The 12304-nt window shown below is 35.8% G+C and overlaps 1 protein-coding gene across 4 annotated transcripts in view; it reads left to right on the forward strand.

Annotated features, from left to right (window-relative positions):
• The window catches only part of LOC106884050 (filamin-A), a 37008-nt gene extending 25621 nt beyond the window's left edge, over positions 1-11387 (forward strand). For all 4 annotated transcript variants that reach the window (XM_089366539.1, XM_089366538.1, XM_089366540.1 and 1 more), the window contains 7 exons: positions 685-852; positions 1159-1263; positions 1897-2178; positions 3324-3620; positions 8213-8362; positions 9154-9321; positions 10076-11387. In XM_089366539.1, coding sequence (XP_089222665.1) covers positions 685-852; positions 1159-1263; positions 1897-2178; positions 3324-3620; positions 8213-8362; positions 9154-9321; positions 10076-10308 — 1403 coding nt within the window. In that variant the 3' untranslated portion in view covers positions 10309-11387. The remainder of the gene's footprint in view (positions 1-684; positions 853-1158; positions 1264-1896; positions 2179-3323; positions 3621-8212; positions 8363-9153; positions 9322-10075) is intronic.
• Positions 11388-12304: the final 917 nt, after the last annotated feature.

The following is a 12304-nucleotide window of genomic DNA, read 5'->3' on the forward strand; positions in this document are numbered from 1 at the left end:
GAACCATGTCATTGGCACTGAGATATAATACTAGCAAATGTTCTAAATTTTACAGCAAGTTTCCATTGAACTCAAAATAGTTACCATGGTTACCTTAGAGGATAACAAAACACCCTCTCACTGTGCAGATATTGTTGAATCAGTATCTTTTAAATATGAATCCAGTTATATGTATTATTACGAAGGGTTCGGTTTTTACCCTGCTGACTCAGCTGTAATAGCTGTTATTATAAGAACAGATATTGAACATAGATGCAAATAGCTGCTATGAGAAATATGCATACAGACACACACACACACACACACACACACACACATACATATGGCCGAATGTTTAGGGTGTTGCACTCACGATCGAGAGATCGTGGTTTCAATTTCTAGATCGGCTGAGGCGTTGGAAAAATACCCCGGGGTGGAGAGTATTAGTCACTGCAACTTACTGTAAATACATTCCATTTTACTTACATTACTATTGTCCAACCATGACCATCCCATTTTTTGTATATCTATGACTCCATTGTCCAACGTGTCCTTCCTTTTTTTTTTAAGACGGTAGGGTGTGATTAGGAGGATATTTCACTACTATTTCTAGGAGGCCAAAAGACCACATAGAGATTCCTTCGTTGTTGCTGTTCTCATTACAACTGTTACCATTGTTATTGATGTTGTTGCTGTTATTTTCAGGCAGTCCTTTCCACCCGGTAGTTGTAAACCCAGATAGAGTGCGAGTGTTACTAGGTTCCAATAATTTACTAAATGCTGCCGAACTCCAATCCAATGACAAAATCCGAGTCCCACTTGTGGTGAATGAACAGAAGCAGTTGGAGTTCCACACGAGAGATGCCGGACCAGGTAAGGAGTATACAGCCACTCCGAGTATTGCATTAATATTTATATATATATGAATTGTATAATGTCCAACATACATATTGATGCAAACATGTACATATAATTTCTTGCATACTGAAATTAATACTACGTGAAGAAGGTTGCGAAACGGCTGTAAACCTATGGATGTCACACGATTAAATAACCTATTTTCACCTCGTAACACACACACATACGCGCGCGCACGCATGTATATACATACAGGTGCGACACAAACACAATGTGTGTATATGTATATATAAATCAATATAAATATATAAACTATTTCAGGTGAATTAACTGCAGAAGTGATAGGACCCTCAAAGAAAGTTCCCATCATCATAGACTCTCCCAATTCGACCACCAAGATTATTAGTTTTACCCCAAGAGAAGAAGGTAGGTTAACTTTGGCTGGTATTTATATTTACGTATAGAAAATAAATAGGGGAAAAATAGAAAAAAAAGGGTCACGTTTACTATAAATTATAATTCTATCTTCATGGTCAGATTATTGAAAATAAAGGGCGAAACAGAATGAAGAATAAAATTAAACGTTTAGAGATAATAAAGTGATAAAAGTGATGGAGACTAACCATTTCTGTTTCTTCGAAGGATCTAAATTATCCTCTGTCTTTCACGACAAACTATTTGCTTTTCTGTTTATTTATTTCTGTATTTTGTATTTTGATTCTAATTGTATTTTGTCTGTTACAATATCTGTAGCCTTAGTTTGGTCTGTAGACTGTTGAAAATGACACATCCCTTTCGGCATGCATTGTCACATTGAGTGAAATAACGGTAGGATCTATCAAAGGGCGTATTTAAACGATCACCTGAGGAGGTGCATTTTATACTTCAGATGCATGATAATGATTACATAACATCTCATCAATGTACTATGAGTGTACGAAACAATTGTAGTGATTTTTATATAAATGTCTATCATTTATGTATGGATGTATGTGTGTATGTATGTTTTATATCGTCAAGTTCAACAATAACATGAGAAATTTTCATTAAATATTTCAGGATCCCATCAAATTGAAGTCTTCTGGTCTGGTTATCCGTTGCCCCGTTCACCGTACGAGGGTTATGCCACCCAGCAACAAGTACCTAATGTGAGACCAGACGTACCGCTCTTTCTCTCGGTTCCAAATGACAAACGGCCCATAACTCCAACTTCTAGCGTATCTTCAAGCGGGAAGCGAAGTCCGAGCTTCCCCAAAGTGATTCTGAAAGGATATGGATTGAAAGAAGCCAAAGTTGGTTATCCTGCCAGCTTCACGGTGGATGGCACCGATGCCGACTATGGTAAGTTCCTGTAAGACCCTTCTTTACATGTATATTTAGCTTTGTTGTTGTAGAGTGATCAACTTATGCGCATTTATTCTCCAGCTCACCTTTTCCGTGGCAAGTCCCAATGACTTTGTCACACAATGACCCAATGACCTTGTGGCACAATGACCCATTAACCTTGTGGCACAATAACCCAATGGCCCTTATGCCACAATAACTCAATGACCATGTGACACAATGACCTTGCAACACAATGACTCGATGACCTTATGACACAAAGGCTCAATGTCCTTGTTACACAATGACCCATTGACCCTGAAACCTTGTGACCCAGTAACCCAATGACCTCGTATCCCAATGTCCTAATGATCTAATGATACAATAAATCAGGAACCTCGCCATTCATTTATTCACCATGAACCAAGTGGAAGAATAAGATTTTTAAAGAAAATTATTAAACATTAATTAACATTATCTAATGAAATTATGTAACATTATTTAAGCATTTGAGTGCTATAGGATGGCTGGGTGGATCGGGTGGTGGACAATTAACCAAAAGTTTGGTGGTTAATCGAACAGAACAGATTTGTCTCTCATCTGTTTAATTCAAGAAAAATTAGAGATAATCCTCAGATTATGGGTGTTTTTATGATTGAAAAAACAATTGGCTGAGCAAGTAACTTAATAGAATTAAGTTCCTGCCAAATAAACAGAGATCTGGGTTCAAATTTTGAGGGAAGTACTTGTCCTTAACACTTTTCCGTTGCATCACTTGAAAAGGGCATGAATGTCACATAATCCTAAATATTGTGTTTCTCTCTCAAATATCTGTTAAGATTTCATTGGTTAATGAAATTTTGTTGAGGTTTAACTCCAGGTTAGCATCGATCGAGTATACTTGTAATGAAATATACTTCAACCATGACCATCCCCTCTGGTTCTCAGACAGAATTTATTCAGGTCCACATCATTTAATATGGTATATCATTCAGGTCCACATCATTTAATACGGTATATCATTTAAGATGGTAGAGTCAAGTGTAAATTTGAGAGGGATCTGACTGTTATTTCCAGCACATCGAGTAACCAGGGATTCCCTCAGGGGTCATTTTCAATAAGGTTGCTGTTTGTTATCCATTTATTTATTCCTGTATTTCCAGGTGAACCCTACGCAAAACTCACTGGTTACAACCAACAGGATGCTGTTGAAGTCTTCACTCGACATCTTGGTCACAACGTATACATGTGCGAATACACCCCTGTAAAACCAGGAGCACATCTCCTCTCTATATTATGGAACGGTCGCAAACTGAAAGGATCACCTTATAAAGTAAACGTGCATCCACCGGATTATCATCAAAAGATCTTGATGGTGGATGATTTTCCTAAAAGATTACAGAACCCCACAGTTGGGAGCCGGCTTAGTCTAAAGTTCAACCCACAAGACAGTGGAATGGGTAAGCATCTTTTATTTTCTGTTCTTGTATATCAAATAATAATTGTTTCATTAAAATGTTCTGATGTAAACAGAAAGAATGAAGAATTGCCAGGAAACTGAATCTGTAAATTGATTATAGGAAATTTTGCTGTAAACGTTTTTGCTGTAGAAAAATTCACTGTAAGAAATCTTTTTTTTTAAATGACCTCATCCCATTCTTTTAACATTTGACATTGAACAGTCATTGAGAAGGTTGCAAGAAGCAATGAAAGAGCTTTGTCAAATAAAATCAAAGCAATCAAATATTTGATAAATGAATGGAAATGGGCCAGTGTGTGTGTCAATTATATTGGCATAATGACTCTCCTTAGACACAACAAAATTTGTTTCAACACACGAATTCACATAAATAATCTTGCAAACCAAATACAAAAACGAAGTTGAATAATGATCTGTCTATTTAATGCTTTCATAAAACCTTTACCATTTTTTTTTTATTTAAAAAAAATTCTGATATAATACTCTTTATCAATGTCCATGTGGCAAATTTGTCTCACGGGGAATTTGTCTTTATGGTGGATTTTCCTATACAGCAAAATTTCTTATGATGAAGTTTCAAGACACACTGTGAATTAATTAGAATTCACAGTTGTAGTTATTTTACTTCACTTAACAACACTAGTACTCTTGGGGAAAGGCATAAACATCACAACTTGTACAAATCTTATTGAGAACATAAATGAAGTGAAAAGAAATGAAGACATTTCAATCTGGAATCGAAACCATGTTATAAATTAGTGTATCCAAGTTGTGCTATGATGTTAACCAACCATTTCTTAGAACACAAGATATTAAATTTAAAGTTTTGAGGAAAGGAGAACAAATTTCAATAATGTTTTTCTCAAGAATATCAGGAATATGTTTGGAATGAAATAGGAACATCTGAGGATGGAAACCAGCTCAGCTCGGTGGAGGCTTACCTTTATTCTAGAACACTCAACCAGTAAAGTGATGACGATGTAGCCTGAGAGTCTAACTACTCAGTGGTCACTCAATTGTCTTCAGACCTTTAAATGGGATTGTTTGGTTTATGGACACACTATGATGGTCAGTCCATAAACTGACCATACAGTATGATCAGTTACCTGAATGACCATCCCAATGTGGGCAATCAGTTAAATGATTGCCAAAATATTATTTAATTAGTTTTAAAAATATTTCCAGCTACTTGAATATTAATTTTGGTTTTTTAATAGATAATATTTTATATTTCAATTTTCCAGTCTGTTTGATACTTTGTTTTGATTGACACCTTACCTATCTACCCACCTGCCTACCTACCTACATACATGCTTATCTAAACATCCACCAACCAACCAATCAATACGCCTACCAACCTATTCCCCTACTTATCTACCTACCAGTGTACACACCTTGCTAGCTACTCACTTAGCTATCCACCTATCAATCAACATACCTGGCCACTTAACAAAATACCTACCCACTAGTCTAACCAAATTTAATTCAATTTAACTAAATTAATTTGGTTAATTACTACAAGTGAGAATATCTTCAGGGAAAGATGTACAAAGAAATTTATCATATTTAAAACAAAATGAAAACATAAAAACAAGAATACAGGGTACCATTAAAGTTTAAAATATATACATTAATAAAAATACAGTTATGCAAAAAGAAAAAAATATAGTTATTCATAAATTAATATAAATAATGATTCATATTTTTGCATGGGTATGTCTGCATTATCATTATTTATATTAATTTATGAATAACTATATTTTTTTTTAAACTGTATCGATTTTTATTAATGTATATATTTTCAACTTCAATGGTAGACTGTTTCTTCCTGTTTCTATGCTTTCGTTTTGTTTTAAATACAATAAATTTCTTTGTACATCTTTCCCTGAAGATATCCTCACTTGTAGTAATTAACCAAATTAATTTAGTTAAATTAAATTAAATTTGGTTGGTTTTATGCTGCAAGTAAGGAACTGAAACAATTGTAGGTCCGGTCTCGTCAATGTTAATAAACTTTTATAAATCTTATCTCCATCACTTTTTTTTTTTTGCATAATATTTATAATATTATATATGTATGTGCCTATATTATTAGGTATTCAACCAGTCTAATCTTAGATAATTTTATCCCTCCAAGACTTATATCCTCACTTGTACCTTGATATATACATATATATGTACATGTATGTGTGTGTACATGTACATACACACATGCCTACCTATATGATCATACACACATGCATACTTATATATACATACACACATATTTCCATACATAAATACATATCAACTAACATACAACCAACTGACTCACCCATTACAAATATAATCTGTAGGTGGAACAGTAAAAATATGCAAAGTTTTTCTCAAGTTTAAAAGGTGACAGTCTTTGTTATCTACATTCCAATGATGATAGAGCTTTGTATCTTTGTCAGAAACTAACTCCTTCCTCAGAAGGAGAATTTAAATAATTAAAAAGTGAAGAGAACCATACATACCTTGGTGGGCCTCTATTAAATTTGGTTCATCCAGAACCAAATTTAAATGAGGTCCAATAAGGCTGAAACCCTGATATATCAAAAATAAAACCCATGTGGCCTCTGTAAGTGTTATTAGGATTATCCCAAAATAATTTGAATTATCAAGGTTAAAGATATAATATTTTATGTTAAAAATATAACAAAGTTCTTCACAGGTGTTTTTCTGTAATTAAGGCAAAGCAAATATTTGTTTTGTTGTTTTTTTGCCCTTCTTTTCCTGCTTGTTGTTTGGGTTCGAACGCACAACCTTCTCTTTACTAGAACAAGAAACAATCACTAAAATTTACGTAGTGAGACCAGAAGAAACAGCAAAACGGCAACCTTGGTTGGTGCGTGGGCTCAAACGGTTTTTTAAGAAACGGCGGCAACCTCATGTCCACCAAAGAGTACTGAAGAAATCAGTCGATAAACACAAATCTGGGTGTAAGTATAGGCTCTGAGGTGGACGATGACAACGATGCTGAGGACGATGATGATGATTATGATGATGATGTTGATGATGATCACAGAGACACATATATGTGTGTATATGTAGACTAGCCGCTCTCTTTCTTTGGCTTGAAACCCTAAGCTATTAGATCCTTGCCAAAGCTGAGTGCATAAAATGAAAGCCCTCTCTTCCTTCCTTAGAACTATTTAGTACAAGCTTTTGTGTAAGACTCCTTTAGTGCAGATTTTAAGCTCTAGAATATTCTGGAAGAAACCAGAAAATGCCGCATACAGCAATCAAAGCTTGAATGTAGATGTAGAGCAATTGTAGTAAACTGAAAGCAACCAAATTGATGAAGCAATGTCAAAGCAACCAAACAGACCAATCTTGAAGCAACCAAAGTGGCCCCTTATGAAGCAACCAAATGGAATGACCAAAAAACAAATTCAGTTATTTTTTTTTTGTTATTTTTATTGCTTTGTCATATTTCATTTTTAATTTCTTATTTCCTTTCCAAGGTATGTTCCGTTTTTGTTTCAAGATTTCCTTGGCTTTTTCTAAAATTGCCAAGTCTGTAGGACATTGCTGTGCTTTCCATAGATTTCTTTTAGACATTTTGCTGCTTTGATCTTATAGTTGTTGTTGTTCTCGTTGTTACTGTCATTGTTTATGCTGTAGCTCTTGCTGTTGTTGTCGTGCTTTAACAGTCCCAAAAACTGTTTCCATTGTTGTTGTTGAAGATGATGATGATGGTGCTGATGATGACGACGATGTTCTTCTTTGATGCCCCTCCCTCCCCCCTCTCTCTCCTTCCTCCAATCTCTTCCAGGAATCTCCTTAACTAACGCCATGACACTACTCAACACTCAACCACACACACTTTCAGCTTCTTGTTTGCCAATCCCCTCCCCCAAAGTTCGTATTCCTTAGAGGGAAAATAGCCGGTGTTCATGCCTTTCCCAATAACGGTGGAACTGTCCCAAATACAGATTGAAACCATGTCATGATCCTTGTTGTCTTGACTTAACCCCTCAATCTACAGACATTGGGCACCACTACCACCTCTACTACCATTCTGTTATTACAGCCACCACCGCCACCATCACTATTACCACTACCTCCACCACCTACAACAGGAATCTTCTTTCCCCTTCTTATTCCCTAATCTCCCTCCACCCCCACAACTATTGGCCCCTTTTTTCTTACATGTCGAATAAAACATACAAATGTTGTAAAGTTTAGTGTATGTGTAAGTGTGTGTGTGTGTGTATGCATATATTGTGCCCTTCATGCAACAACCTACACACAGATATATACATATGTAAACATATATATATATATATCAAACACCCATACATACACATATACAAATGCATACATATATACAAATATATGCATATATATATATATATATATATATATACACATGTGTACAGCTATATATATATAAATATATGTACATGTATATAGATACATCTATATATACACATGAGTACAGCTATATATATATGTGTGTGTACATATATATATAAATGCACATACATGTGTGTACATATAAATGAAGAAATATATCTATAACGTAAAATCTGGTATTTCTAACAGGTATGTTGACAGCTGAGTGCTTAGGTCCCTCCGGCCTAGTCCCCTGTCATGTAAACAGGAATCCAGATGGAACCCAGAGCGTGAGAGTCACCCCAAGGGAACCAGGAAAACATTTACTTCAAATCAAATACGATGAGATCCACGTTATGGGTAAATATTTCACCGTTTCTCTTTATTTCTTTCATGTCACTCTTAACCATTTAAATACCAATGCAACAGAGATAAACCCAGGTTCTGTTATACAAACTTCCCATGATACATATGTCTATATATTTTCCTGGTTTAGCCCCCATTTAAGGATCATCCGTTCCCTAGCATGAAAAAACACATGGCTGGGAACCAGTACCACAGTGATCATGTGTGTTAATGTTGATGTAATATCTATTGTATAACTAAGAAGATGATGAAACAATTGTAAACGAATGGAATAAACATCTATCCACTCACCTCACTTCTCTTATGAGTTCTACTTATAGTGGCTGTGTGGTAAGTAGCTTGCTTACCAACCACATGGTTCTGGGTTCAGTCCCACTGCGTGGCATCTTGGGCAAGTGTCTTCTACTATAGCTTTGGGCTGACCAAAACCTTGTGAGTGGATTTGGTAGATGGAAACTGAAAGTAGCCCGTCGTATGTATGTATATATATGTGTGTGTGTGTGTGTTTGTGTGTCTGTGTTTGTCCTCCTAGCATTACCTGTCAACCGACGTTGGTGTGTTTATGTCACTTAGCAGTTCGGCATCATGCATGTACATGATGAGGTCTTTTATTGATTGATAAGGCACATAGCTACAGATCTATTGAGGACATTTAAATGACGTGTTGGGGCAGTCATGCCTTTCTTTTGTATAGAGAATTAACAACAAAAGTGAAATACTTCCAATCAATAATTTATGCTGTTGTTGTTGTCGTCGTTGAATGTCTAATGTTGTTTTGGTGACAGGGAGTCCATATGAACTTGATGTGGGTGTGTCAAAGCACACAGGAAAGGTCGTGGTGAGCGGACCAGGATTACAAGATGGCATCCTTGACCATTATAACAGTAATTTTATGGTAAATACTCAGAATGCTGGACCCGGAGAACTGAAAGTCAGCATCATGGGACCTAAAGGTAAGTCTTGACGTTTTTCCAAATATGAGGCTGGTGCAGCCTTCTGGCTCACCAGTCCTCAGTCAAACCGTCCAACCCATGCCAGCATGGAAAGCGGAGGTTAAACGACGATGAAGATGATGACATGTATGTGTGTGTGTGTGTGTGTAGAGCATGAGATGTGTGTGTGTATATAGAACATGTGGCATAGGTGTTAGTGGAACATGTGGGACAAGTATGTATGTGGGTATCTGGGAGGCATATAGTGTATATATGTGTGTATGTTCACATGTAGAAGATGTGGAGTGTGTGTCTGTGGAACATGTATGTGTATGTATACAGGTGTCTATAGAACATATTGGGTATGTATATGTGTGGAGCATAAGATGTATGTATGTTTGTGTGTAGAACATGTGGAGTGCATGTCTGTGGAACATGTATGTGCCTGTGTGTATGCGATGTATGTAGACAACAGGTAGTCTATGTCAAACCCATGTCAGCATGGGTATGACAGCTGTCATGAAGTCTCTCACTTGTCACCTTCATTAGTTGGCAATCACACCAACAAAGATGAAACCAGCCATATTTGTTTTTCACTTTTACATCTAGAATTAAAACCCTGATTAAAGAAGTAATCACACTCAGTGCGGTGCTCCAGCATGGCCATAGACATACTCACAAAAACAAATTAAAAAACTAAAAAATGCTTTTGTGTAAACTTGTGTTAATATTATTTACCAAATTCTACCTGTTTTCTTAACTTTGGTCATTCCAGGCGCCTTCAAGACAGAAATGCATCGCAACAGTCATGCAGACAAGATCTTCACCTGTTCTTACAGACCAATCGAGGCCGGAGTTTACACGATTCACGTGAAATGGTCAGGAGTCAATGTTTCTGGGAGTCCATTTATTGTTCATCTGGCAGAAACAAGAGAAGAACTGAGCCGCATGTTATTCGAAAGGATTTCTATGACACACGAGCCACGGTACCCAGACACCTTATATTAATAGGGGACCAGATGCACATTGATGGACCCTACATTCTGGAAGAATCCGTGCGAGCTCCTTAAACTACATATTAATTAAAAAGGGATCAATGGATGTAAAACATAATTGCAAATACAAATATTGTTATATTTTGATTTTTTTTGTTTTTTAACATTTTCAAATGAAGGGGGGGGGGGTAGAATGGCTGTGAGGTTACATAATTGGACAATATTAATTAATGAGTTTTGAATTAACTACAGCTATTATACAGCACAAGGTACATAACTCTGCTTGCATCAGTTTGTCTGGCTGACGAAACAGGTTTCACTTCGTACTTCACAGTTGAGTGGTTAATTGTAGGAATACCAAGCAACTGTGAAAAGAATTTTCCCTGACAAATGGAGAACTATAAATAAACCATTCCATTTTTGCATGAAAGAACAAATAAATAAATAAATAACAAAAACAGAAAAATAAAGAAAAGTTGAAAGTATTCAAAGAACAAAATTCCATTGATATCAGAGGTGAAGATCAAGAGTTCCATCATTACCAATGTTTGATTTGTTTAAATAATTTGGAATAACTTGGAAGTGAATTAATTTTTTGTTGAATATGATTACTAGACATTAATTTATGAGAATTATCTTTGCCGAAATATTTGCTGCTTCTCTTTGCAAATGTTCATTAAATGTTTTATTTACAGAAAAAATCTCAAAACCAGGATGTTCTTAACTTACCGATTCCAAACCTATTGTCATGTTATAATTTCTGCTTTTGCCTACTAAGATATTATGTATACCAGGGGGCTAAACATAGAGGGGACAGACAAGGACAGACAAAGGGATTAAGTCGATTACATCGACCCCAGTGCTTAACTGGTACTTATTTAATCGACCCCAAAAGGATGAAAGGCAAAGTCAACCTTGGCGGAATTTGGACTCAGAACGTAACGGCTGACGAAATATCGCTAAGCATTTCGCCCCGCGTGCTAACGATTCTACCAGCTCGCCGCCGTTTAACCGACATATTAAACAAACAACTGATTATTTGGTTAGATATTTAAACAGTTGGCTAACAATAAACAAGTGATATTGAAACGGTGCATGTGTTTATTATTATTGGTGCAATGACCCCACCTCACCCCGCCAACACACAAGATATATAATATCTTTAATTAAATAGTCGTACTATTAATTACATAATAGTGCAAGTAACATATTTAAATAGATTAGTAGGTTTAGATATATAGAGATTTAGATATACAGTACTGTATAATATAACACCTTTAATCGGTGTCATTTACTTAATCAATATCAATCAATTACTCCAGATTGTAGGAAGTGTAATATTTTCATATTTCTGGAAATATTTGAGTTAATTTCTATCAAAAACTATAACAGAGAGAGAGGACAGAGAACTACACACACACACACACACACACACACACACACACATACATACATACACACATACAAAGGTCTACACTCACACATACTACCACTTGCACACACACACACATCTACACATTCATAGCCTCTCCAGGTAAGTTGCATTTATTTATTCATTTAAAGACAAAAACCAGTTTTATGAGAAAAAATAAACTGAAAAACATGTTTTCTTTAACGAGAAGTTAAAAAAAAAATCAAATTCTTTTTTCCTTTGTATGTATATGTGTGTGTGTATATATATATATATATATATATATATATATATATATATATATGTAATGTATGTATGGAACCTTGTATGTGTATGTATACTTATGTATGTGTGCAATGAGTATATGCATGTATGTAGGGGGCTGAAGGTGAGTGTGTATGTGTATGTGTGTATCTCTATACACACATATATATATATATATTGTAGGCTAGTGAGAGGTGGTAAAGTAATGTTTATAACATTCCAAGACACACCTGCACAGGTGAGACTGAAGTGAAGTCTTAAACATAGGTTAAACATCTGCAGAAAGAGTGTGGGAGGGGAGGAGAGGCACCAGGGACCAGTCCTGGATGTCAGC

Source organism: Octopus bimaculoides, chromosome 19 (genome assembly GCF_046866305.1).
Source record: "Octopus bimaculoides isolate indiv1 chromosome 19, ASM4686630v1, whole genome shotgun sequence".
NCBI classification, from domain to species: domain Eukaryota; kingdom Metazoa; phylum Mollusca; class Cephalopoda; order Octopoda; family Octopodidae; genus Octopus; species Octopus bimaculoides.